Source organism: Pungitius pungitius, chromosome 5 (assembly GCF_949316345.1).
Source record: "Pungitius pungitius chromosome 5, fPunPun2.1, whole genome shotgun sequence".
Taxonomy (NCBI): Eukaryota; Metazoa; Chordata; class Actinopteri; order Perciformes; family Gasterosteidae; genus Pungitius; species Pungitius pungitius.
Genome location: NC_084904.1, coordinates 11,162,960 through 11,190,815, shown reverse-complemented (window position 1 = coordinate 11,190,815; position 27,856 = coordinate 11,162,960). Strand labels below are relative to the sequence as shown.

General features: G+C 44.9%; 2 protein-coding genes across 16 annotated transcripts in view; both read left to right on the top strand.

The window, feature by feature from the left end:
* The window catches only part of osbp2b (oxysterol binding protein 2b), a 44,966-nt gene extending 26,215 nt beyond the window's left edge, over window positions 1–18,751 (top strand). For 3 of the 4 annotated variants that reach the window (XM_037482554.2, XM_037482560.2, XM_037482556.2), the window contains 12 exons: window positions 6,829–7,027; window positions 9,693–9,816; window positions 10,275–10,341; window positions 10,888–11,040; window positions 11,123–11,368; window positions 11,513–11,633; window positions 12,326–12,429; window positions 13,317–13,412; window positions 13,802–13,986; window positions 14,106–14,326; window positions 14,869–14,886; window positions 15,352–18,751. In XM_037482554.2, coding sequence (XP_037338451.1) covers window positions 6,829–7,027; window positions 9,693–9,816; window positions 10,275–10,341; window positions 10,888–11,040; window positions 11,123–11,368; window positions 11,513–11,633; window positions 12,326–12,429; window positions 13,317–13,412; window positions 13,802–13,986; window positions 14,106–14,326; window positions 14,869–14,886; window positions 15,352–15,494 — 1,677 coding nt within the window. In that variant the 3' untranslated portion in view covers window positions 15,495–18,751. The remainder of the gene's footprint in view (window positions 1–6,828; window positions 7,028–9,692; window positions 9,817–10,274; window positions 10,342–10,887; window positions 11,041–11,122; window positions 11,369–11,512; window positions 11,634–12,325; window positions 12,430–13,316; window positions 13,413–13,801; window positions 13,987–14,105; window positions 14,327–14,868; window positions 14,887–15,351) is intronic. The other variant, XM_037482555.2, reaches the window with a different exon arrangement.
* A 1,069-nt stretch (window positions 18,752–19,820) lies between these two features.
* si:ch211-102c2.8 (golgin subfamily A member 6-like protein 7) lies at window positions 19,821–27,732 on the top strand. 12 transcript variants are annotated; one of them, XR_009956238.1, is made up of 24 exons: window positions 19,821–19,958; window positions 20,489–20,555; window positions 20,638–20,711; window positions 20,782–20,836; window positions 20,918–21,040; window positions 21,486–21,935; window positions 22,326–22,406; window positions 22,614–22,686; window positions 22,782–22,926; window positions 23,014–23,106; window positions 23,188–23,288; window positions 23,376–23,406; window positions 23,823–23,921; window positions 24,024–24,233; window positions 24,320–24,382; window positions 24,460–24,552; window positions 24,687–24,770; window positions 25,266–25,498; window positions 25,575–25,701; window positions 25,786–25,869; window positions 25,943–26,146; window positions 26,371–26,397; window positions 27,046–27,121; window positions 27,211–27,732. XR_009956238.1 is itself a non-coding variant. In XM_037483452.2 (22 exons), exons 2-21 carry the CDS (start codon window positions 20,498–20,500, stop codon window positions 26,117–26,119), a joined length of 2,454 nt encoding a protein of 817 aa, XP_037339349.2. In that variant the 5' UTR covers window positions 19,821–19,958; window positions 20,489–20,497; the 3' UTR covers window positions 26,120–26,146; window positions 27,046–27,732. The 12 variants fall into 12 exon arrangements, 9 of the variants coding, with proteins under 9 accessions (XP_037339349.2, XP_037339350.2, XP_037339352.2 ...); XR_005121140.2 differs by lacking the exon at window positions 26,371–26,397; XR_009956237.1 differs by having other exon boundaries at window positions 25,943–27,121.
* The last annotated feature ends 124 nt before the right edge of the window (window positions 27,733–27,856 follow it).

The window sequence follows — 27,856 nt, the reverse complement described above, 5'->3', positions numbered from 1 at the left end:
GTGTCCTGCTTCCTGCATCGTTTATAGTGCCCTGGTTAGTGCGCAGAATGATGACATCAATGTGTATTTTAAACACGAGCCTGTGATGCAAATCCTGGTAAAACTATTTCCAACTTAGTGTTTAAATGATGATAAGAAACTATGAGGTGATGGCGGCACTCGTAAGTAGACATTTTTCTTTACAATATATACAAACTATATATAAAACTATATTTATATAGAGACAATAACAAATCAAATTTTCATTTTACGTCTGATGTGATAAAACATACTCTGCTGTATCTGGGCGGGGTCCTCTCCCCTCAACAGTAGATACCATTGGCTTTACAGTGTCCTATTAGTGGATGTTCCGAGAGAGGTGAGGTGCAGATACTAGATATGATAGTGTGTGGGGGGGGGGGGGGGGGGAGACAGGAATAACCTCTGCGCCCCCCGCGTATGGTGAGGAATGTCAGATCCTTCTGGACCGCAGTTATACGGACAGACCTGCTCTGACAAAACCATCCCATCACACAAGGTTTGTCTCTTCCTCCTGCTTCTCTCGACGGCTTTTTGATTTACTCTTATTTATTCTTTGTCTGACAAAAAATTCAGGCAGATTTAGTTGTGGATAAACTGAGCATATTCTTACTTTAAAGTGAGGTTTAAAAGCAGGTAGTAGTGTTCTTATACAGCTTATTGAGGTACATGAGGCATAATGTATAGTGGGGCATAGTGGCAAGAACAATTTCACCCGAACTATGTGAAGACCATCGCTCAATAGGACAAGCCCCGTTTTACTTATTATATGATTTGGTAAATTGAAAGTTACTGCAAAAGCAATACAATTGATCCTCTTTGAGTGCCTAACTCATTAAAATGTCCTTAGGTCAGCCAAGAATGTGCTTCTAATGAGGACAAAATGCTGCCACAAAGTCCCTGTAGTGATTTTGTGCTTGTAAATTGCTGTCTTCAAACAGAAGGCAGTGAGGGATAAGGGTATTTGGATTTCTGCAGCCATGTTTTCAGCCATTGTTGAGGCAATTACTTGGATGTTACTGTGGTTTTCAAAGAAAACAGTCTTTATGTGTAAAGAGGGAGTAAATGAGGAGGGGTTGAGGGAAGAAAGAGGCCATAATAGCAAGACATATCTGCATGTACTCTGTGATCTGACCCTGGCCCTGGGACGGGGTTACATTAGTTCATTGAGTGCATCACTGAATCCAGGCATGCCTATTTGTGTGTGCATGCTTTTAAACACCTATCATAATCATAGAAAACTTTACTCAAGTTCAATGACGTCTTTCAGGCAATACTTGTTAGTTCTTTTTTTTTAGCCTGTAGTAACCCTGCTTTTCCCCAACGAAAGTCACATGCAGTCTGCGTGTGGACTTGATACTCAGCATAAAAAAGTGGAACTATGATAAGTTTTTACTGGGTGTTTCATACCAATGTCTGAGGAAGTGAGCCTCAATGTCACATGCACTTCTAACATTTAAACTGGGTCCCAGACATTGATGTGTAGACACTTCATGCATGCCTGCTGGAGGTAAGAGTTAATTGGATGTTTTTACTTGTGCATTGTTTTGAGCGAACACAAGTGTACTTTTAGAACATCTAAAGTCACTGAAATCTAAATTGGTAAAGGGTGAGACAATTATAGTACTTTAACTAGCTTGTTTTAACTGGTCAACAATGGTATTGTATTTTGACTTTGAGTAATATAATTCATTTAATTTTCAATTACTATTGTATCATCTTAGTTTAAGAGGTTAATGCATTTTTACTAATTAAATGACTGTATTTATCAAATCACTAACTGTGGGTCAGAAAATCCCAACTCATGTTTCATGACACATGCAAGTATCAGTGATCGCTCATAGCAAATATATATGGAAAGACATTTTAATTTGTAAAAGTAATCTTATGTCTTAAATTGTAAATGTTGCTGTAAGTTTGTATTGTCTATGTCTCTTATTCTGTTGTCAGTCAATTATCAGTGATTAAGACAAAAAGTAAACTCAATATAGGATACTATATATTTTTTAATCAGACAGATGTGTATCCTGCTGTGTAGGAACAAATCAAGGAAGTAAGGTGTTACAGCATCCGTGCTTCTCTTCCTTCTGCCTCAAAGTGATCCTGCACTCACAAAAAACAGAGCAGACATCATTTGAGTGAAACATCCTTCCAGCTCGAGCTCACACTTCATCTAAGTAGTTCAAGCTCTCTCTCAACTACTCATCCGACTCTGGGGAAGAAAAAAAAATAGTTGCAAATACTGAAAGAATCATATGTAATTATAGGCTGTCCCACTCACCTGGGAGTAAAGGCAACAATGGCCAGCATCCCCAAATATTCCAAAATGAGGCCCACTCTGCTGACAGCCAAATGACTGCACCATCAAGCATATTGAACATTAGAAATCCATCAACTTCTGACATCACGCCTCTCTATTTAATTGAATTTTTTCCTTCATGTTGACCATGATCTCCTCCTGAAGACACAAATATTGTCACGCCCAGGAAAAATAGGAAGCAGGCGCAGGGTTCTCAGGTATGTAAGGGAGTCTTTATTTACGCAGCCAAGGTCCTCCAGACAGAGTCTAAGGCGGGCTATGAAATTATCCTAGGTCACACTTCTTCCGATAAAATAAACAAGGAAGAAGTGTGGATATAAAACTATCAAAAACAAAAATCACTCCGCTCTAGGAGGAAAACAGAAAGGCTTTTCAATTTTATCAAAATAACAAATGCACTCTTTAGACGGAGGCAACGTCCCAAAAACTAAATCACTCCTTCCGGAGGAAAAACTAAGAACTATGAAAGATTAACGTTGGATCTAACCTAGGTATACAAAACTTTAGCAAAACCAAAAAACAACCTGCGTGGAGGTGAAGGCACTGGGCTGATCGAAGATCCTGAATAATAACAAAAAGGAACCTGTGGCGTGGCAGAACAAGGTAGAACTCATGGGTAATGACGAACACACTGGCACAGGACAAAGGGAGACGCAGACTATTAATACACATGGAGGGGAATGGAGAAAAGGTGGACACAATCAGGAATCAGGGAAGACAATCAGACTGGTGACACATGAGGAAGGGTAAGTGACCTGAAACGAGAGGAGTTGTTATTTCAAAATAAAACCATAAATGACAAGACAAAATGCCCAACAGAGTAAAACAACAGACAATTTCACTGCGGTGTGACAAATATATTCTTAAAAAAACATATCAGTGTGCATCATTGGAAAGCCAACAAACAAGGTTATCCAAAATTAAGCTTTTTTATTCATATATGAATACTACATTTAAAAAAACAAATGTAATGTGTAAACTCAGATTTTAGTTGATTTTTGTGTTGTATGCATTTCTTTCCATCTCCTGAACTTTCAATTGGTGGAACAATAGCAGAACACAAGGGCATCTAACACTGCTTCACCTCAAATATTACATCACGTTTCACTTCATCAAATGAGGTAAAACCTGAAAATTGAAATGAAATGACAAAGTAAAGAAGTCAGCAAATTCATATAAAGCAGAGTCGGTTTGACATTTGTCAGATAATTAGTTTTGTCATCCAGGAAGATGTATCATCATTTTCTCTGTTTTATGTGAGACAGTGGGGGAAAGTCTCAGCATTTTTATATCCTGCAATTTCCGAATGACTGAACCCACCACACCACTTTATTCCTCTTAAGTACATACAGTCCTTGACACAAAGGTAGGAGAACCATCTTCTCAGCAGAGTGAAGCTCATTTGTAACTGCTGATTGCAAAGGCTCATGCGATGTAACAATAAAATATCTGTCACTTAAGGCTAGTGTCACGGTTTGGGTCTGCTTGTCTTATTTTGTAGCTTTCTTGTGTCTCGTGTCTCTGGGTAACTTCACTTCCTGTCCTGTGATTGCCTGATTGCTTCCACCTGTGTCCAATCACCTGCACCTCCCTTGTGTATTTAAGCCCTGTGTGCCAGTTGTCCTTTGTCGCGTCATTGTCTAATGTCTCCCGTGGTTGGAGCACGTCGGTTTTTGTTTTGTGAAATAAAGAGCACTTCTCGTGGAAGACCCTGCATTTGAGTCCTGCTTCCGCCTGCACCTCCACGCCGTACGTGACAGAATGACGCGACCACGTAAGGACTCAGCAGACTCCTGGTGTGACTTGGGCCCGGACTACCTGGATGTGAGGAGCCCGTTTTTCCGGCGTGAAACAAATTTCATATTTGGCCCCAGAAGCTACCAAAGGGCGTGCTTAGAGCTCCGGGATCTCCTCAATCCCAGGAGAAGGAGCCCGGGAGAGAGGAGACGACGCGCCCCCCCAGTGCCGGCACCTAACTCAGGCCCGAGACGCCCGTCAGCGCCCGTTCCGGCCCCGAGACGCCCGTCAGCGCCCGTTCCGGCCCCGAGACGCCCGTCAGCGCCCGTTCCTGCGCCGAGACGCCCGTCAGCGCCCGTTCCTGCGCCGAGACGCCCGTCAGCGCCCGTTCCGGCCCCGAGACGCCCGTCAGCGCCCGTTCCGGCCCCGAGACGCCCGTCAGCGCCCGTTCCGGCCCCGAGACGCCCGTCAGCGCCCGTTCCGGCCCCGAGACGCCCGTCAGCGCCCGTTCCTGCCCCCGAGAACCCCGTCAGCGCCCGTTCCTGCGCCGAGAACCCCGTCAGCGCCCGTTCCTGCCCCGAGAACCCCGTCAGCGCCCGTTCCTGCCCCGAGAACCCCGTCAGCGCCCGTTCCTGCCCCGAGAACCCCGTCAGCGCCCGTTCCTGCCCCGAGAACCCCGTCAGCGCCCGTTCCTGCCCCGAGAACCCCGTCAGCGCCCGTTCCTGCCCCGAGAACCCCGTCAGCGCCCGTTCCTGCCCCGAGAACCCCGTCAGCGCCCGTTCCTGCCCCGAGAACCCCGTCAGCGCCCGTTCCTGCCCCGAGAACCCCGTCAGCGCCCGTTCCTGCCCCGAGAACCCCGTCAGCGCCCGTTCCTGCCCCGAGAACCCCGTCAGCGCCCGTTCCTGCCCCGAGAACCCCGTCAGCGCCCGTTCCTGCCCCGAGAACCCCGTCAGCGCCCGTTCCTGCCCCGAGAACCCCGTCAGCGCCCGTTCCTGCCCCGAGAACCCCGTCAGCGCCCGTTCCTGCCCCGAGAACCCCGTCAGCGCCCGTTCCTGCCCCGAGAACCACGTCAGCGCCCGTTCCTGCCCCGAGAACCCCGTCAGCGCCCGTTCCAGCCCCGAGAACCCCGTCAGCGCCCGTTCCAGCCCCGAGAACCACGCCCCCGGTCCCGGCCCCGCGGCGCCTGACCATGACCTCTCCCTCCCACCCTCTTGGGACCGCCTGGAAGTCGGTCCTTGAAGGGGGGGTGGGGTCAGGGGTTGGGCCGGAGCCCCCCGCTACGACGACGCCGCAGCCGCACTGCTCGGCGCCCCCCGCCACGACGCCGCAGCCGCACTGCTCGGCGCCCCCCGCCGCCGACCCGGCAGGCCCCCCGAGACCCTGAGGTCCGGCGGTCATCCCGGCCGGAGGGACCCGACCCCGTGCCGCCGACCCTTGGAGTCCCCTGGGCGGCCGGGGGTTGTCGGGTTCCCCGCCCTCCCTCCCTTGTCTGTTTTTCTGGGTTCCACCCTCCTTTAGGACCGTCTGGAATTCGGTCCTTGAGGGGGGGGGTTCTGTCACGGTTTGGGTCTGCTTGTCTTATTTTGTAGCTTTCTCGTGTCTCTGGGTAACTTCACTTCCTGTCCTGTGATTGCCTGATTGCTTCCACCTGTGTCCAATCACCTGCACCTCCCTTGTGTATTTAAGCCCTGTGTGCCAGTTGTCCTTTGTCGCGTCATTGTCTAATGTCTCCCGTGGTTGGAGCACGTCGGTTTTTGTTTTGTGAAATAAAGAGCACTTCTCGTGGAAGACCCTGCATTTGAGTCCTGCTTCCGCCTGCACCTCCACGCCGTATGTGACAGCTAGTCCGTCATTTTAGGACCTTGTTTGTCAGCTTTTCAATCAAAAAACATTATGATCGATTTATTTTTAGAGAAGCGTAATTGTCAGATGCGCGTCTGTCTCCTGAACGATTGTTCATTCTGTTAAAACAAACCACGTTCTAACACTCTCTGATTCACCGTAGTTTCAAATGTTGGCTACCTTGTGTAAATTGAAAGGGACAATTGCTTTCTGACAGTGAGGCGTTAATGGACCTTTCAGGATACTTCGAGCCCTTGGCTGTCAGACATTACATCACATGTCATTTAACTGACTCTTTTACCCAAAGCGACTTGCATTGCATTATAACCCATGCGTTACATTTTGCCTGAGGAGAAATTAGGGTTTGGGTGTCTTGGTCAGAGACCCTTCAACATGAAGCAGCCGGGCTTCAATCCACCAACCCTGCGGTTCCCAGTGCATCACACTACTCCATGTGCCACCATCACCCCAGACAAATGCTGATGTGTTATATATGATTAATGAAAAGTAAACTCAGCAGTAAAGTGCTAGAAACAACGATGCCCCCCCATGGACGCCAATGCAAACAGATTCCACCCTCTAGGTCGTGATGCTCTGATTAGGGGGACGCAGTAGATGGCTAATTAATGTGATTGGTTGAAACAATACTGGTAAATAACAGGGATTACAATAATTGGCACAACGATCTTTATCTCTCTCATTGCTGGCAGCTGAAATACATTCTGGATAATGCTTTTTCTCCGTTTATTGTTACTTCTTGTTACACAAATAATGATGAACCCGTTAAAATAGGTTTTCATTTTTCCACGGTTTCCTGAATGTGCGAACTTAATCTCCATTTAATGCAAACATCTGAGCTGCACCTCAATAAAACTCCATTCTCTGTTTGTTCTCTGCATGTGCTCCCCCAGGCGTGTCGAGACTTTTTGGAACTAGCAGAGACTCACAGCAGGAGATGGCAGCGGGCTCTGCAGTATGAGCGAGAGCAGCGTGCCCACTTAGAGGAGACCATTGAGCAGCTGGCCAAGCAGCACAACAGCCTGGAGCGAGCGTGGAGAGAAGCACCCACGCTCGCCTCCGCCACACCCAGCGCCCCTACCACCAGCAAAGGTGAGACTTTGTTATATTCCTCAGCCCCGTGGGGCTCAGTGTGGTCCTCACTATACTGAGAGTCATGTTTGACCTCAGGCTCGATCTTATAAACATTCCTTATGCTGCTTCATTTCTACAAGTTCTGCCAGGTTTTGATGATCACTAATGAAAAACCACCACCGATTGGGAAGGTAGTTTGAGTTCTTACACTTACAGTCAACTTTTGTTTTCTCCAACCATGATCATCTTATTGTTCAAGTTGCCTTAACTTAATTAATTATACATAAACTATGTAGGCAGAACTTGAAAAGGTCATTTGGAAAGCATTGAAAAACTACTAAGAGGCTGGACTGTTTAGCTTATGTTCAACCATTGCTACAGTTAAGTATTTTGCCATGTAGACAGTATAATCTCTCCCTGTGGGGAGCCAATATTTCATAACTGTGTTCTTGGACAAAGATTGAGTTAGATCTTTATTAAATATTTTAAGTATTATTAAGCAGAAGAACAAAGTACGTCTCTCGGTTACGTATGTAACCTTCGTTCCCTGAAGGGAACGAGACGCTGCCCAAAGACGCTGTGGGAACGCCCCTGCGTGACCGCGTCATGAAGCACGTGTGAAGTCTAACCAATGGCGAGCTGGTACGTCATAGGCGGGGACGCCGGACCAGGGCGCTATAAAGGGACCCGAAGGGCAGGACCATTCATCTCTGAAAGGCAGAATCGAGAGCCACAGGCAGGCCGGGAGACGTTCACGCAGCGTCTCGTTCCCTTCAGGGAACGAAGGTTACATACGTAACCGAGAGACGTTCCCTCTCAGGGAACTCGAGCTGCGTAAAGACACTGTGGGAACCCTATACCCACTCACCATATGAGCAAGTGACCGTGGTGTGAAGTTTTTAAGACGCACACTCAGACGAGCACCTGTGCCAGGTGTAGCGTTAAGGCCAAAGTGGTAAAACCTCACGAACATGTGGGGAGAGGACCAGCCTGCCACCATGCAAACGTTGTGTAGCGATACTCTTCCCGACAACAGGGCTTTAGAAGCCGCCATACCCCTAGTAGAATGGGCCCGGACAGCCAAGGTGTGGGCTGGCCGGCCGATTCATAAGCATAAGATTCATAAGAAGGTCCGCGAACCATCTAGGGCCGGCCAGAGCGGGGCTACAAGCAGTAGGCCACTGTCCTGACGGACCTTCACCAGAATCCCCTGGGAGCAGAGCAACCGGGGAAAAGGCGTACAGACATGACCTCGGCCATGCCTGCACCTGCACTGCAAACACAGAGGACAGTGAGTGGTCTCTCTGAAGGCAAACAGGTCTACCTTGGTAAGACCGCCTTTCCACAGGAGCTCCACCACCTCGGGGTGGAGTCCAGTCCCCGGGCCTCGGTCCGGACCTTGATCAGACGGCGCTGGTTTCCCCTTGGGGAGAACCCTTTGGCCCTGAGCCACCACTGCAATGGTCTCAAGTGTAACGGGCCGCAAAGGATCACGTACGATGCTTCTGCCAGGAGACCTAACAGTCTCTAAAACTGTTTCACAGTGAGTGGCTGGCCTAGCTTGTTCTGCTTGACTGCAGAGAGGATCGAAACTACTCGGAGACGGATGTGCCCACATCGTGGTCGAATCCCACACAACGCCCAGGAAGGTGGTCCTATGCACTGGGGACAGTACGCTTTTCCTGCCGTTGAGTCTCAGCCTCAGACGGTTGATGTGGGCAAGCACAACATCTCGATGTTGGGCCGCTAGCCGCACAGATGCCGCTAGAATCAACCAGTCGTCAATGTAGTTCAAAATGCGGATGCCCTGGAGACGCAATGGTGCCAGAGCAGCGTCCACGCATTTGGTAACGTACGGGGTGAGAGGGCTAGGCCGAACGGAAGAGCCCAATATTGGTAAGCTTTGTCCCCAAAAGCGAACCTCAGGAACTTCCTGTCGTGGGAGGATGGAAAATAAGCGTCCTGGAGATCTACCGTGACAAACCAGTCCTCGGACCTGATCTGTGCCGCGATCTGTTTGAGAGTGAGCATCTTGAAGCTCAACTCCGCAACAGCGCGGTTCAAACGGTGGAGATCTAGTATCTCTTCTCCCTTTCGGACGCAAACTCAGCCCCTCAAGGGCTAGCTGAGCGTGCTCCACGCCTAGGCAGACAACACACAGGCGTGTCGTCTGAGTCACTGCCCGTAATAAAACGGGTGCAAGGGGGGACACACTGGACAATACCGCTCAGCCATTACTAGGTGGAAAAACTTCACTACCGCACTACGATGAAGGCACAGAGATGAATGGTCCTGCCCTTCAGGTCCCTTTATAGCACCCTGGTCCGGCGTCCCCGCCTATGACGTACCAGCTCGCCATTGGTTAGATTTCACATGTGCTTCATGATGCGGTCACGCAGGGGCGTTCCCACAGCGTCTTTACGCAGCTCGAGTTCCCTGAGAGGGAACTGAATTGAATGCAGGATACTGAATATTAGAAGCAAACCCTAAGGAGCCTGGTCTCAGGCCAGTTAACCAGCAGGAACATTGCCAATTTAGCGAAGCTAATTTCTTCTTGACTAATCACCATGGGAATGTGATTACACGCCGCTGAACTCTGTAGGACACAAATCTCCACCCTGCGATGGCTCTGCTCCTGTCGTTTGCTGTTGCCATTTACTCACAAATGTGTATTTCCTGACAGGGAGGAGTGGGAGGCTGCACAAAGAAGAGGCGAGTGATGAAGATGAGGATACTGAGTACTTTGATGCAATGGAGGACTCCCCTGCATTTATCACAGTGACTGCCACTGACAACACAGAGCACAGGTCGGTCACTCAGGGTTAACGTTTGTTATCTGGCCAAACGGCAGATCATCAGAAAGACAGGGACGCGGGTTGAGTTGCCTTTTAATATTTTGTGTGCCTGTTAGAAGTTTTCATTTGCAGGTAAATAGAACAAAATTTAGGAAAGACTATCTGTGTTAGAACAGGTTTATAGCTTATTTGTTTGCTACATTGGCAGCTCCACTTGTCTTGAAGAGGTTGTGCTTTCTGTTACTGTTCTTTTACAATTTTTCTCATCAAAATGCAACATGGCACTCAACTCCATTAGTGCCATTTAGAACGATGGAATCTCGCAGCAAAATAATACACTTCTTTTTGTGTGCGTGTGTGTGTGTGTGCTGTGCGTGTGTGTGTGTTTGCGCGGAAAGACAAAAAGGGAGACATTGAAGCAGTTTATTTGTCCACTACTCATTGTAGAAAATATTTTCATTCTCTTTCAGGCGTTCTCAAAGTAATTTGAGTGGAGCAAGTGGAGGTCAGCCCACTGACTGGAACCAGGACGGTCATGTAAGTTTCTGTCCTCCTGACGACCGGACGGATTTGTGGAGACTGCTGACTTGTGTTCTTAATATAGATTCATTTGTGCTGTTTGAAAGCTCACAGCTCATTGATTTAATTATATATCTGTCTTCACTTGTGGTGCTCACAGTACCCATTTCCTATCCTACAGGCCAATGCTCACACACACACACACACACACACACAGCGCCCTTTTCTGTGTGTCTGTGTGTCCCCTGCGGTGTCGTCACCCCCTTGTGGTGCCAAATATGCACAGCTGCTTCATTCCACAAAATGTTAATTACCTGTCAAACATCTGCACTTCTTTCCCCTAAACTCTCCATTGCTCCCTAACACACATCTGCGTCGTCTGTTCCCTCTCCTGCTGTCTCCCACAGACTCTGTCATTCTGACTCCTCTGTTCCGTCATGTGCTTTCAGCATCAGGATGAAGCTGAAAGTATTCCTCAAACCTGTATACATCAAATATGCGTTTACCACAAAGTTTAAAGACCACCTATTCATCCTCCGACCCTTTCCTTCTACCCAACAACAGATGTCTCCAAGCTGTAATGACGTGTCAGGGAGGAAGCTGCAGCCTCGCAGACAGAGGCGCACGCAGGTCCCTGACAAGCCCAACTACTCCCTCAATCTGTGGAGCATCATGAAGAACTGTATCGGCAAGGAGCTCTCCAAAATTCCAATGCCTGTAAGTGTATTGTGGGTCTCCTTCCTGCTGTCTTGTTAACACAAATGTGTGTGTCTCACGGCTTCTTGATCCGCCCGCTCAGGTGAACTTCAACGAGCCCCTGTCGATGCTGCAGCGCCTCACAGAGGACCTGGAGTATCACGAACTCCTGGACAAGGCGGCGCGCTGCGAATCCTCCCTGGAGCAGATGTGCCTAGTCGCTGCCTTCTCCATCTCGTCCTACTCCACCACGGTCCACCGGACAGCCAAGCCCTTCAACCCCCTACTGGGTGAGACCTACGAGCTCGATCGAAGGGAGGAGTTCGGCTACCGCTCGCTGTGTGAGCAGGTAACAGCATGGCCCCGGGTCTTTAGACACGAGCTGATGTGTAGGCACACAGGTGCACAGGAGTACGCAGTGCCAGCCTGGGCTCTCCAAACAAGTGTTGTTTGCTACCTTTGTTGATGCCTTTATGTCTATATCTCTTCTAAGGTGAGCCATCACCCCCCTGCAGCTGCACATCATGTGATTTCCCAGCGAGGCTGGACCCTGTGGCAGGAAATCACCATCGCCAGCAAGTTCAGGGGCAAATACCTCTCCATAATGCCTCTGGGTAAGACAGTTCATTTTCAGTGGGGAAGTGAACACAGTGCGTGTTTTATTTAAAAGTTCCATCATGCAAATGGGACAGCCACAACAGGTGGAGTTTAGTTAAGAAGGACTAACACTTGAGAGTAGTACAGGACTGTGCCGCCTCCCACTCACTTTAGAGGGAAACCGCGTGGGAATGAATCAAGTGGGTTTTACGACCGGTTTGACACACACATAAAGTATGGATATAAAGGGAGCTCTCTATTACACTGGGATAGCAGAGAGCAGGCTTCTGGTGGCGCAGATATATAGGGGGTGTGATGGATGTAAGTTAAGCTGAGGGATGTTTGACTTCTCTCCTTTTCTGTTATATCCCTACTGGGAGGTTCCATGGATCAGAAAAAGTGGAAACCTTGTTCTTCATCTTAGTAGTTCCAGAGTAATTACACTTTTTAAGATTGATGCCATTTTTGGAGCACAGGACAGAAAATAGGTTAGGGGCCCTCAGTGTAAATGTTTATTAAAAGAAATTGTGAAAGTTAATTTGGTGACCCTTTGGTAAATCTCTTGTGGGTCTTTATGAATGCCTGTGTTAGACCACAATTTTGAATTTCAAAAGCAAACCCACAACACACTACACTACTACTGCGCCAGTAACAAATCAGCTGTGGTAATTATTTTCACTTCATGCATTTTGTCCCGTTCTCTCCCCAGGTGCCATTCACCTGCAGTTCCACTCTAGTGGGAACCAATACGTGTGGCGAAAGGTCACCTCCACTGTGCACAACATCATTGTGGGAAAGCTGTGGATTGACCAGGTGTGTTTTTCGGTTTGGAACCATTCATCCACAGCTGCAAACCTACAACCCTGTTCTAATGCCTCGGACAGCGCAGAGCAGCCTTCAGGTGTTAATCAACTTGTGTAGTGCAGTGTGATATAAACCAGCAGAGCAGAGTGCTGTGAAGACGCACAAAAATAAGAAGCTACACAATCTCTGGGGATTGATCATCTGTGTCTTGTGTTATAAGAGCTTTGATCTCTAATAACACTAAAATAACAGCCTTTCCTTTCTCTGAGATGGCCCAGTTATGGACGGGGAGGGGAAATCTTCTCAGTCTGTTAGAAGTTGTCTTGTTAGCAAATATGTTGTCCTGCCAGTCTTTTCCTCTTCCTTTTTCCAATCTCTTTTCTTTGTGTGTGTGTGTGTGCACGAGCGTGCATGTGTGCACTTGTTTGTAACCCTGGAAGAAGAGCTAGAGAACCATATAGCAGTTCATCATATCTGATTTATTGCATTGGTGTGTGCTACAAGGAAATATTTTGATTACAGGCGGAAAATCAGCAGCTTCGTTCATGTTAATGTACGTTAGTAAAGGTACACTGTGTCATTTTGTGTATGTTCAGGTGGTACATTAACTCAGTGGAGAGCAAGGTTGTCCGTGCATGTGGCTCTGTGTATGGTAGCTCCTGTCATCAGTGTATGAATGGGTGAATGATAACATGTACGGTTGAAGCCTGGAGACTAGAAAAGTACAGTCTACAGTCCTCAGTCTTGAGGAAGCTGAATACCTGGTTTAAAAAAAACTCAGTTCCGTCAGGAAGCTTTCATCTCTGCTGCGAACACCATTAATTGTGTTGATGTTTTTAATTCTCTGTGCATTTTGCTCCCTCGCTGTGTGTCTGTTTGTGTCCGTACTCGTGTAGTCGGGGGACATCGAGATTGTGAACCACAGGACCAAGGAGACCTGTCAACTCAAGTTTTCTCCCTACAGTTATTTTTCTAGGGACGTTCCACGGAAGGTAAATGCTATGTCACCGACCTTGGCACGGCATCCCACGTTGCATACATTCATTTGTGCGATGCTGCCTCCTGCTGGACACTACCAACAAACACATTATGTAATGGAGAAAAAAAAGCTCTTTGTATGAGGTTACGTTGGGTTAGTGAGGAAACAGGCAGTGCACCAATTATCTAAAAATGGGGCACCATGCTGCCCTCCTTGGTACCTACTGATGTCGGATCAGCTAATGGAAATTTACTAGTGTCCTACCTACGCGATTGTGTACTTAAGTGTTTAAAACTTGGAGAAAAGAAGATGGTGATACATATGCACTTGCAGATCAATGTATTGCTATAGTTTCCCCATTCCCTATTGCTTGGTTTTCTTACTTCCGTTTGCTCATTCCAGGTGACAGGTGTGGTGGCAGACAGTGGGGGGCAGGCTCACTATGTACTCTCTGGTACTTGGGATGATAAAATCGAGAGTGCCAAGGTCGTTCACAGCAGCCGAGGGGGCAGCGGATCAGAGGGCAAGCAGAAGACGGTTTATCAGACTTTGTCTCCCAAGCTGCTTTGGAAGAAATACCCTCTCCCGTGAGTTTCATCTGCCGTATAAGGCACAGCATGGCAACCTATGGGTAGTTGCACAACAGCTGCCATGTTTAGTTGATATCATTGGTCGTGGCGCAGCGTAACTCCTGACAACTTCTTAGGGAGAACGCGGAGAACATGTACTACTTCTCAACACTGGCACTGACCTTAAACGAGCAGGAGGACGGAGTGGGACTGACCGACAGCCGCCTGAGACCAGACCAGAAGCTGATGGAGGAAGGGAGATGGGACGAGGCAAACTCAGAGAAACAGAGGCTGGAGGAGAAACAACGAGCCGTGAGAAGGAGGAGGGAAGCAGAGGCCTCAGATGCTGTAGATGAAGGTATGCAAAGGAGAACAGGAGGAGTGGCATGTGTGAGTGAATGACAGAGTGGGAGTGATGACAAAAGAAGGATGAAAGAGAAGTATAATGCCTTGCAGTTTTTAGAATGTGGGCCAAGTTTGGATAAATTATGCAACTATGTTGCAGTCTTTTTTTCCCTCAATGCAAAAACAAAATGTTTTTAAAATGCCCCAACTTTGAGTCACATCTCTGGCTCGCTTCTTCTCCATAGCAAAGGCAAACGTTATCGTAGTATCAAGAGCTATGCTGCAACGTATGTATAATTATTATTTGTATACTGTCTTACTTTATATAAATAGTGCTTCATAGAGCTTTATGGTTTGGATTAGGGAAGTTGAGCCGGGCTAAACACAAAAGATTAGTTGTGGTAGAAGCCATTCTAAACTTTTCATCCTGTGGCATTCGTGCATGTGCGTTAGTGTGCATTTGTTTGTGTGCCTGTGTGGGTGTAGTGCCATGGTTATATTTTATTTGATGTACCCATGACTTGTCTTTCTTTTCCTCCCTCTATTGATGGTCAGAGTGTGATTATGACTCTGGTGAGTGGGGGCTGCCCTGTGCCCCTCTGTTGTGAATCACTCACACACAAATACACACACACATGCAGACACACATCCGTGTGAACCTACATGCACGCACACACACATACACACCCTCCTCAGTGTCCTGTGTATAGTCTGAACTGCATGATACTCCTCTCATGGCAGCTTGAGATCATTACTCAGGAATAATGACTTTTTCCTGCATACATTAAGAAAGTTAATATGTTACATGAAATAACAAATATAACAATCTATAAGTATTCTTAACGTGGTAAAGCCACCACAGCAAGTGGTTTATTGACTCTGCATTGGGCAGGGCACTGCAATTGTTTGCTACATCTACATTATGCATATGTGTGAAAGCAAATTGATCATAAAGCAAATTGCCTGCAAGTGTGGCTTCTCCACTAGAGAGCAGGTTAAATGACAGGAAGTGAGTGACACCTGTGCCTCTTCCCGCAGGGAAAGAATACGAAGGCTACCAGCCATTGTGGTTTCACCAGAGGAGGGACTCGGTCACGGGAGATACAAACTTTGTGTACAGGGGAGGTTACTGGGAGGCAAAGGAGAGACAGGACTGGAGCATGTGTCCTAACATCTTCTAACCCAAGAACTCCCCCCAAATCACAACTAACCTCATTGGACTGGGAATCGCTTTGCCTCTGGTCCTTCAGTAACGGTGCGTAGCGCCACGTGGACCAGTGGTGAGCATGTGTTTGTTTTCGCACACTCTCGGATTACCTCCAAATGTACACTCTGTTTTTACTATAGGGGAAAAAGAAACAGCAGTGCAATAATGTGTAGGTGTGACATTTTGTTGGAGTTGTGGTACTACACAACAAAAGGAACCTGCACATTCCTGAGATCAGGCACTTCATGAATCTTACTCTCTCTTACTCACTTTTCTGTGTTCACCCGATTTAAGTTTTTAAGAGTTTAAGAGTTTTTACCGGTTGGACAGAAACCCAAGTCAGAGCATCTCTTGATTTTAAACTGAGAACTAACAGGGACAAAAGCATTAACTCACACGTATACAGAATACTGTTGAACACACAGCATTTCAGGGGGTACTTTGAAAAGGGTCCTCATACTTTGTTTAAATCAGTACATTTGAGTTCATGCCAGATTTTCTTTACGTGAATCATATCACGCTCTATATTTTCCAACTAAAGCCAAAAAATGTTGTCTAAGAATGTTTGGCTTTCAGATTTTCTTATCAGTACGCCAGAAAAGATGTGTTTTCTCAAAAAAAACATTGATATAGATGAGTACAGACAAAATAGGTAACATAAGCAGGACTTTTTAAATCTTTAAACCTTACTACATGTTATTTTGTGCTGCTTATTATTTTGTGGAATGTCACAAAAAAAATGGGACACAATACTGGAAAGAAATCAATAAAACTGTCCAGTATAAAATCTATCACGAAAATGAGCATGACAAAAAAAATTTCATAATAACGAGCTGTGTTTAAATTACTGTATTAAATTACTTCACAGTTTAATTGTTATATTAAATATTTTATCTGTATGAATCAATATGATTGTTAACTGCATACTGTCTTTTTATAATATTTTGGGGCAAACTGTATCTTATACAGCTGAGGTTGTTCTATTCAGTATGAATGTTGGAGTTTCCCTCCACAAATTACAGTCTGTGAAGTAGTCAATTAGACTACTCAATTAGAGTGCATATGGAGATAATATGGCTGATTCTTCATTTAATATGTTGGATACGCAGTGCATCTCAGTCATCTAAATATGATTCAGACGTCTTCCATTTGTGATTCTGATCATTGATATTCAGAAATAGGCCTAGTGAGTCCATTAGTTTAAACATATAATATATCCACGTCACTCCAATCTCCATCAAATAACTGAACTAGACATTTTCACTGTGGTAGATCCTACATTAAGTACATATCTCTGTGTTGATGTTGAGAACATTTCACTCTGTACTTTACCTTGTCCTCTGGTGCTATCCAAAAACAACACTTAACCGTAACCTTGGTAACCGTTTATAGACACATCTTCTCGGTGATCATTCTCCGTCTGCACCAAAGACATTCAGTGATTGGTTTCCACAGCGTGCTCCACAAAATCCACCCCTCACTAGTTTGAAGCTCAGAAGTTTCCAGGAGGACTGCTGCACGTGAGGTGGGAGCGGCACATCTGAGGGGGCCAGAGGGGCTTCGCCCGACATGAGGTCAAAGGTTACAGAAGCACACAGGGCTGGTTCCTGTAGCACACCTCTGAAATGTGATCCTACCACAGTTGACCCCCTCCCCAGCTGGTGCTCCAGGGTCATCACAGCTCACGCGTAGTCCTTTCATTCAGAGTTTGTGCACATGCTGATCTGGGATCAGCTCACAAAGGCACCCCTCAGTCTATTGCCCTCAATCGACTGAACGAGGGAGGGAGTCCCCTGACCTGTGCACTACAAGTCTACGGAGACCAGAGTTTTAAAAAACAGTTTGTATTTTTTTGAAATTATTATTAGGAATGTAGACTTTAAGGCTGAAGGTGTTGTATCTACCATCTAGTCTATTTGTGTGAATATTTTGTGATAAATGTAAGAGATTGTAAGATTAAGAATAATTACACTGATCTGAGTCTTAAGTTATGCAGACAGTGTGTCCAAATATGAAAACAAATGACTGAGCCGGAAGGATTTCCAGTAATTTCATCTTTTAATCCAGATTGATTCTGAGAGGATGGATGTTAACTCTTGTGCAACCTCAATTTGGCTGCATATTTCTTTTTTATATTTAAAAAAAACTGTTAAAACAATTAAACTTTTTTATAGTGTCCTTGATATGAGAACATTGGTAACCATGGTTCTGTAACGCTTTCAGAGATCAACACATATCTGGTAGTACACATATAAAATAATTTGTTTTTTCATGAGTACAGTTTACTCTCTGAATAAATCTTACGGCCGGAATTACAGACTTGAAACCCTTAATTCACTTTTTAATAGAAGTTACATAATACTATTCTTTTCAAAGTCATAGGTGGTACATTTTGGCAGGAAAAATCTAAAATCTAAAATATGTAACTGTTTGTTATTGTTATGTACTTCATCATTCAGTTACTTACTACCTTTACTACCTACTTACTACCCCACATCTCACATAACGCAGCGAGATGAGGGGGCTTTGGCTCTCAGCTGTGGCTGCTTAAACAAAACAAAGCTTAAAGAAGAAACAACACAACAACCAAAGTGTATGTGGAGAGTGTACTGTAGACTAGAAATATCCTCATTATTTACCCTCCACATCTGGGGGAGTTATAATGTAAACCCCCTCTCATTGTTTCTCTAATTTCATCACTCTGAATTCACTTTTGTGTGATTTTTTTTCTTACTTTCTTATTTGCTGATTTCTACCTTCTCATGGGTGCCATTATTCTTATGTTGATGTTTTTCTAAATAGTTTGTATGCATAGTGAGTGTGCTTTGTGTGCACACAAGGCACACATTTCCTTCTCAGTCGATGCTGCTCAGTTATGAAGCAGAAGCAATCTATTAAAATGGGGAGAATTTCTTGCCTTGTCCTAATTCATGGCTTTCTGGTGAGATAAGATAATGTCAATAATCTGTATGATGATGATGATAATAGCTATGAGATGCATCACAACCGTGGCCTGGTACTAGAGGTCAAAGGAGATGGATCTCCTTGACTGCTACTCTTAATCCCCAAATACATGTAGGTGTTTTCAGGTGAAACTACAAATTCAAGATTTCTTTTTTTTTTATTGTGTATCTTCTCCCTTAATTTGTACTCGTATAACATTGTCTGTTAATGACAAAGATATAATAATGAGAAAAAAAGAAGATAATAAAGTTACGATTGTTGAAGCTGGATATTCGTCTGCTTGATTTTTTAATGGATGAAAGAAGGGATGGTGTGAAATGAGATATAAGATTTTTTGGCCGTTTCAGTACAAAAAAGTGTTAATTTGTGAATAAACGCACCATTGTCACGGTTTGGGTCTGCTCTGTCTTATTTTGTAGCTTTCATGTCTCTTGTGTTCCTGGGTGACTTCACTTCCTGCCTTGTCCTGTCTTCTCTTGTGATTGTCTGTCGTGCCTGATCGTTTCCACCTGTGTCCAATCACCTGCACCTCCCTTGTGTATTTAAGCCCTGTGAGTCTCTTGTCTTGTGTGGCGTCATTACATGTCGACGTTCTTGTGTCCCGTCAAGTAAGTCAAGTCTATGTTTTCAAGTCCAGGTCCCTGTTTTTTTTGTCTGTTTTGTTTTTGCCTCCTTCCTCCCCTTTTTTGGTTGGAGTGATTTTGAGTTTGAGTTTTTTGACAATTAAAGTCTTTTATTTTTCAAACTCCGCATCTGAGTCCCCCCTCCTTGCCCTCGACCGCGTCCCCCCTGACAACCATAGCTGCAGCAGTAACTTCACAACTTATCAGCATAAAAACAAGATAGCGAGCATTGACTTAGTAGGAAGCTACACGATGCAGAGCAGTACATTTTGTTATTTGACAAAAAAATCAAAATACAGGAAATTACAAAAGCCCTACACGGCTTAGTGTTAAACCAACAAGTAATAAATCCCTAAGGCTGTATAATTTGCAGCATTTCTGAAGTGCATTACCACGTCGAGGCCATTAATTAATGGGGGGGCGACCGGGGGGGATCTAGACTCATAATGCACCAAACAGGTTCCAGTATCTGCTGTGGCAATACATTGAAGAACAAGACACAGAAAACGATCAAAATCCTCACACTTTGAACTGCATAAAAATAATCAACCCAGATGGGGTTGAACTTCAATAGCACAATTTTTAAGGCCTGTAAATATATATGTCCATTTAAAATGTTTAGACAATTCTACACATTGTTATATAAATCTCTACAGCCCTGCACACACTTCTGGGCAAAGAATCGTGCTAATGTTGCCACTGCATGGGTTCACTAGTGCGAGCTGTTTGGCCGTTTCCATGGCAACCCACTAAAGCCCCCGTCAATCAAGTCTCAGTGCGCCAGCTGTGAGCTTCACTTGTACTTCAGAAGACTGGAAGTCAGCGCCTCCTCGTTTGCCCCCTGATAATAAGTAAGTAATATGCATTTTTCTTCAGGCAGCACAATGACGATGAGACTTTTTTAGTTTCAGACAGAATTGGCTCAGATTGGCTGAGATTGGCTGTGACTACTTGCTACTGATGTTAATTCTTGGAATCCGTGCAGTTTTATAATCGGAAATCAACAAAATGACTTAATCGGAAAGGCTCAATAAAGTGATTATTCTGTGTGCTAAGAAAATCGGATTAACTTTTAAGCATTTCTCAATCATGGAATACCTAAAAGCTTTAATTCCTGAATTGCCACTATTAAGTTCAGGGGCTTTTATAGCTCCTACACTTAATGTTTATTGTGGGGAGTGGAAGAGATAGGAAGGCACAGGAATGTACAGCCGCCTTTGTGAAGAGAGGTCCCCTTGGCTAACAAGCCAAATTGTCTTGGTTTCCTGGACAACAGAGCAACAAAGCCCTCCATTCATTGTGATGGCCCAGTGAGCCTCAACCAGTGGTAGACAGATCTGGGGATGTTTTGTCTGCTGAGTGTCTGAACATTTGTCTTCAGCTGCAGGACATGGCCGACCGAGGCCATGACGGAGGTGCAGACGTCACAGATGAGCTTCTCCATACAGGTTTTATTAGTAGTGCATCTTTATTATGTACACCTCACCCTTTTAGGGAATAACATCATCATCTCATGTTCTGCACTGATAGATATCAACAATAGCAGGAAAGACCCCTGTGACCTTCTCCTAGATGCTATTGATGCTCAGCTCGGTCAGCTGCAGGTCTGTGATTTCAATTCTGTCTGTATGTGTGATCTGGAAGAAATGTTTTAAGTGGGATTAATCTATTTAGGTCCATCCCACGAAATGTCGCACCATTTCCAGAGAGATGGGTGGCAATGATGCAGGTAATTCATGTCATAACTCACAATTTAAGATATGTTTCCTTTTTTATGTTTGATAATGTGTGTTTACATTTTTTTCCCTAGATCCCCTCCTTCTGAGTCAATCCCTGAGCAAAGACACAGGGTTTGGGAGTACAACTCGAACAAATGACACTCCCTTGTCTTGTCTTGATTTGATACACACTCCAAAGATGGACCAAACATCAGGTATTATTTTAGTATATATACTATTACAACAATTTATTTATTACACTTTTTCATGCAATTTCCAATGGCATTCTATGCTTTGCTCTTTTTTTAACATACTTGGCCATAAAATCTGAAGAAAGGAAGAATGGGTATATGTCACTTTTTGTTAACATTGGCATGCTATACATGGCATACTACACTCTGATATATTTTAAGACATCAGAGACAACACTTTTTAATGAAAAGATTTTCAACATTTTCGACTATTATGACTCATTTTCTAGAATGCTGCTATGACATTTCAATGACATACTTTTTCCACCTCACCATTAACGATTTAATTCTCATGTAAAAGTGTTACCTTCTTAGTTCAACGGGATCACCGAACCCTCCATATCTCTCCCTCTCTCTCTCTCTCTCTCTCTCTCTCTCTCTCTCCACCTCTCCCCAATTCCTCCCCCAGACAACAGCACACCTTTCCAGGAGGATCCTGTAACTCATGGAGAAAATAAACTGAAATTAGACAGAAGAATAAGAGACAAAGAGGAAAATGTGACTGAGGGGGAACAGGTCATGTGGAGACTGAGGAGGCTGCTGGGAGACACGTGTAACGAGGGATCTATGACCGGAGAGTCCAACCCTCCTTCAGACAGCATCTGCACCGAGGACTTTGTAGGACGCTTTAGAGACGAAATGGTCGAATCGGAATTGGCAGCGAGCAATACGAAGCAACTCGACAAAGAGGAATGGACTGAGAGGCAGGTTGGCTTTGGTGATTGGATCAGTGAACAAAAAGGACGCAGTATTCTTAATGTCAGAACATCATCCAGCTATGGAGTAAACACATCACGGAGTGAGACAACCGCAGCTGAAGAAAGGTGCAAACCCCAGAGGCCTCGTTGTGATGGCACCAGTAAGTACACTCTTTACTCAGAGTTTTTGTTGTATTGAAAAAAAGGTCATCACTATTAATAAGGGTGTGCTGATTGTCCAATTTTACGAAAGAATTGCTTTGTTTTTCCCAAATATGCAATTTTTCTGTTCCTAAAAGATGAAACGTGTGTTTCGTAGCATTGGACAAACAATTTGTAGAATGTGAAAACAAGATTAAAAAGACATTCTTGGTACAGGTGCGCTTGACCACTTTTACGTAAGAGAAAGTAAAATAAACAAAAAAAGAAAAAATCGTGAATCCCGGGAAATCAATGGGTACTAACAAATTAGGAACAAATGGTGGTTAGAGGACTTTATTTAGTAACTTGCATGAGGCTCGGCGTTTGAGGGCTGCTTGTATCTCCTGTAGGAGATCCTGTTTGGAGCTTTGATACCACGTCCATTGAGAGTGACCTTGACTCAATCAACATAGAGCAAGTTGAGCAGCTAGGTGAGAGTCTTCTGTATAAGTATAATTTTAGAAAGAACATTCCAGTCCGTCACCATCACAGGTGACAGCTGTACTAAGAGTGACTATGACACACCCACACACAAAGGAAGGGAACCTCGATTTACATCAGGTGAAGCACAACCATGTAATCCTAAAAAAATTATGAGATCGCTAAATTTGAGAATTTCTCTTCCTTTGTTTACAAAGGCCACAGATCCTCCAATGAAAATGTCCAAAACGGGAGTCCTAAAGCGCAGCTTAAAAGGAGACAGACTTACAGGTAATTCATGTGGCAGGACATTTAAAAACATCATAACTTTTCAACATTGTGTACACACAAATATTGTTCAAATCCACCATGTTTTTGTATCCCAGACTTGTGTGTTCTTCTGGTGATGGTGATAAGGACACTGATGTAGAAGTAAATCACTGGAGGAGGCAAAGCAGTACAGAAAGAACACCAGAGAAGATGGAGTCTGATGGGGCCAAGATGAAAGAGCGGCTCTCTACACTCAGACAAGTGGGAATTAAACTGCAAGTCATACTCAGTATAATTTGAGAAATGTTTTAAGTTTGTGACGTCACTGGAATTGTGTGTCTCGTTAAGAAATGTGAGAAAGAGGAGATGACGCTACAGAAGAAGAAGGCTCAGATAAAAGAAGTCGATCTCTTCCTCTCTGAACTTAAACAAAGAAGAAAGGTAATGCATAGTTCCTTATGCAAGTATAGAAGTCTTTTTAGTACTCACAGTGTTTGGTGCGTGTCCCTGCATGCATTGCAGGAATTAAAGCAACTGACTGTAGAGACAGCAAAGATGGAGAAGCAGAAGAGGACTCTGGAGTTTGTTCTAAGAGACAACAGGGCAAGAGAGAGCTCTATTAGGTACAAATACAAACCGTCTGCATTAAACATCCACACGGACCTGTGCTGCACACTGGATACTAACGCAGTAACCGTGATGTGTTTCAGCTGCCAGCGGAAGGAGTCCTTCATTCTCCAGGTAAGCACATGAAAATCAAAGCAGTCTGTTTTTAATATGTTACATGTTCAAATTATAACTACACCATTATCATTGGACACATTTGTTTTTGTAGTTGATGAAATAGCAATTAAAGATAAAAAACTAAATGACATGAGTATTCATAGGTATGTATGTACACTTCATAATGCAGTAAATGACTCTTTTACTGTGTTAATAATGTCAAAAAACATTCATGGTATGAAAAACATTGATAGCTCATGTTAAATTTTTTTAATGTTGTTTAAATGTGTTTAAACAGGTTTTATTACTATACCGTGAACATTTTGGTTTAGATGGATTTCAGTGGCTATTGGTTGAGTGAAACTATTGGAAGAAGGAATTTGCTGTGTTGTGATTGACAGAGTATCTCTGTTTTTTTTTGCGTCATCCCGGAGGTCCAGCGGGTGGAGGAGACGCGTGAGGAGCTGCAGTTGGTCACAGAAGCTAACAGCTCACTCAGGAACACTTGTGCTTCTCTGGAGGAAAAACTTGAGGTGTCACCTAGAGACATCCAATTCTAATTTCTAAAAATATCTGTGAAGCAAATGGCTTAATGAGGCCATCCTCACTAGTGTTTCCGTATCTCTTTCTATCAGGCAGTAAAATGTCAACTGGGAGAATGCAAAATCAGAGTGGCCACTCAGGACAAGATGTTGGCCCAAAAGGAGCTACAGGTGTTCGATCTGCATGTGGAACGTGGAGCCTTACAGGCAGAGAGAGACGGCCTGAGGGGGGAGCTACGACACATGAAAGTCCTGCAGTGCAGAGCACTCAAAGAGGCTCATGAGAAAGCCCGTGGAGCGATGGTAGGTGCTGTGGCTTTTTCCTTTACACGCCATGTTTTCTATCAAGTGACCTTAGGTTGGGCTCCTGTGTTATGTTTTTAATTCAGGAGGCGGCGTTGAAGCAGCAAAAGAAAGAATTGACCTTGGCTCATGAGCACCAGATCCAAAAGGTGACCAACGTGTCTGCAGCCTGAAAGGTGCAATGAAACTGTTATAGTTTGATGTATGGTTCAGTAATCCCTCTCAGGTTAATAAGCAGACTGAAGAGGAAAAGGCAAACATGTTGAAAGAAGAAGCTCTGTTTTTCACACACATTGAGGCCTTGAAAAGTTCCGTTCAGGTGAGTTTTTATTTCCCTGAAAAAGAAATCCACTTTGCACAATCCTAATGTAAATTATTTTCATAATTGTTGCACTCTACAATATACTAGCACTCCAAAGGGTTACTTTTCATGTGTATCTTTCATTCTGACAGCTAAAAGAAGAAGAGACAAAGATGCTGAGGGGTTCTCTGGAGCAGCAGGAGGACCGTGAAGAGCAGCTGAACGCCCTGGAAAAGGTACTCTGATAATCCGCTTCATAAAATATACATTAGCAATGAGAGCAGAAAGTGGGAGGCAGAGAGAGTGGAAGCAGTGCAGGTGCGCTGTGGGAAACTAGAAGAGCAGAACAGAGGGAGCCTGGAAAGCTTCGAGGACTGAAATGCAGCAAGAGAAGAGTAAAGCGCTGGCTATCCAACATTAAGTGGTGGAACTCAACACTGTGAGCTGGTTTGGAACCAGCAAATGGACCATTACTGTGATTCAGAAATGTATTCTGATTTCATTCTCTTTCTACGAATGTATTTCTATCTGGAAGAGAGTGCAACAGATGGAGGATTAAAGTCTTTGCTGGCTGGCACTTGCAGATTGCAGACTTAGGGAGGAGCCGGGTAGCAGAACCTGCAAAGACAAACGGCCCGGTTATAAGGAAACTGTAGAGCGCAATTATCTGCAGGCTAACAAAGAGAAGTGGTGCTGCAGAACCTCTGATATGCTGTGGTGTGTGGTCACAGGAGAGTCACAGGGCATTGCTGCGACTCGGGCAGACTGTTCAGGTGGCAGAGAAGGAGGCTGACAAGCTGAGAAGGATGCGAGAGGATAGCGAGGGAAGCCCCAACCAAGCCACAGCTGAACTGGAACAGCAGCTCAGGCACTGGGCCCAGGAGCTGGGAGCAGAGTGCCGTCATCTCCACCTCTTGCTGGAGCCGAGTGGAGCCCAGCACAGTGCTGTGGAAATTGCTCACAGGTAGAATTCCTGCCCTGGTTTACATGAATAATTTGTAGGCAACGAGAGGTGCTTCTAAATCGGATGCCTTGACCAGTCCAACAGCCGCTGAGGCTCTCACACACCTGAGGACACTGAGAGAGCAGCTGAAGCGTGTGATCAACCATCTACATCAGGAGCTCGATTCACAGAAAGAAACCTCAGAGCAGCTGAGAAAAGAGATGGTATGGTTTCTGCTATGCCTGCTGTTAGAAAATACAGAATATGACATGAATACAGTACATGAGTGCAGGTCCCCTTTTTTCTAGGAGAGACAATTGAGCGTCCAGAGGCAGCAGCTGAGGATGGACAAGGACCGAGCCTTGGATGCTCTTAAGGAGCGTCTCATTCAGGTAGCAACTTGCAGACTTTTTATGGCGCATAGAAACAGAAACGTGGTCATGCAAAATGTCGCCTGCCATGCAGGAGCACATTGAGGAGTTGAGCAGTCTGTGGGCTCATCCGTGTGAAGGACGAGCTGAGGCTAGAGCGATGGCAGCGTCTCTGCGCAGGCAGCTGAAGGCCAAAGACCTGCAGCTCAGGCAGCTTCAGAGGAGCATGGCTCAGTGGAAGGAAAGGACGGCCGCTGGCATGCAAGTTTGAAGACGAGTTGACAGCTGAATTAGAGAGGTACCACTCAAACAAACCAAAATCAAGTCAAAGTAAAGGCCCATTCTTTTGTTTCTGAGTTTTAGGCAGTGATTTCCAGATCAATTGGAAATGTGGAACTAGTTTTCTACGCCCATCAAACATGGCCCAGGGCGCCGATATATGTTTAATAGAATAGAACTATTATGAAAAGATATTGTGTTGTTTTGCATTTAGGTTTTGCTCTCATTTTTGCTATCCCACAGGTGGAAGACCAAGTTGTTAAGGGGCAGGTAACTGGTTTCTAATGGCATACTAACCAGCATGATCTCACTTCAACTCACTGCAGTATGAAAGCGGTACCATAGATGTCAAAGGGATCTGGCCCGCCTCCACATTTGGCCCGGCCCCCTGAACAATACCAGAGGGGCATTATGATTTTTTTTTCAGTCTGGCCACGCAAATCATAGACTAGACCCTGTGAAATAGAATGGAATATTGGAGAAAAGGTTGATTCAGAATGCAGGGTATTTAACCTGTAGTGGTCAAACGATTATTTGTTTGTTCAATACTCTCATCTGTCAAGAGGCGTTGGCGGTTATTATTTATTTCATTTTTTTCTGTAAAGATCCCAGAGAAGATTATTTGGTTATTATTTATTTCATTAAGTGATATTATTTATTTTCCTGACTTTTTTTTCTGTGAAGATCCCAGATTGTTATTATTTGGTCATATGTGGCTTTCTGGAAAACAATAAATGTTTACATTTAGGCACCCACTGCAATCGTCACACTTTTTCTGACACCGGCCCCCTCCAGAGAAGGGAAAAGTTATCTGGCCCTCACAGGAACAAGTTTGGGGACCCCTGGTGTAAATGGTCACCTTGTACATGTGTTTGTTCATTGTAACAACTATCACATGGAGCTCTGTTTGTTTTCAAGGAAACCATCAAAGCCTCGAGAGGAGAACCAGAGAGATCCCATGAGGCCTGAAGCAGGGTCAACACAGAGTGCAGATGTGGATACTGTTCCAGTGATTAAAAAACAACAGATATGTAACCTAAAGACAGACAACGTTTAAAGAAAAACTTGTCTTTTCCCCCTCAGGAAGCTTGGAAATCAGTTTGCTCTCCCTCCCCCAGCGTTGTGGACTGTGCTGCCTCCCACAGCTCCTCAGATGTGGCTTCATTTAAGCTCCTACGTTACCTGCAGAGCCGCGTCAAGCAGCTGTGTGTAGAAACACAGGCCTGCAGCTGGAGCCCATCGCCGCCAGAAAGCATCCCTTTGGATTTGTCTAATAACGCACACTGCATTTATACATGCAAACCCAGCTCTGTCCTCTAGAGGCAGCACAGGAAACAAAATCATCCTCACAGACCCCCTGCTGCTCCTCTTTAATACATTCAGCACAGCAGGACCAGATATAAAATCTTCAGATCATTACTGTTATATCAGAATAATACTGATCAGCTCATTTATAGATCACTTGAGAGCAAGACGACGCTGGGCTTCAGCGTCACTCATCAATCAGCGTTGTTATGAGTTAAGAAACCTCACCATCACCAGTGATATATTGTAATGCGTTTCAAGCTGTATTTTGTTGCCAAAGAAATAAATCATTTACCGTTCCACGTGCTTAAGTTTGCAGATTAGCACGCAGGTCACAGTGACAAATGCCATAACTAAAGATCTGGGCAAGTTTTTATGACTTAAGGTGAAAATAAACTGAATGAGTAAACTGATGATCATGTGA

What these genes read in the sequence shown, in the direction of transcription:
- si:ch211-102c2.8 (XM_037483452.2), top strand. Translation starts at nt 20,498, where the DNA reads ATGGCCGACCGAGGCCATGACGGAGGTGCAGACGTCACAGATGAGCTT. An exon ending in GCAAGAGAGAGCTCTATTAG is followed by an intron (nt 23,289 to 23,375) that starts GTACAAATACAA and finishes GATGTGTTTCAG; the next exon opens with CTGCCAGCGGAAGGAGTCCT. An exon ending in TTAAGGAGCGTCTCATTCAG is followed by an intron (nt 25,870 to 25,942) that starts GTAGCAACTTGC and finishes CCTGCCATGCAG; the next exon opens with GAGCACATTGAGGAGTTGAG.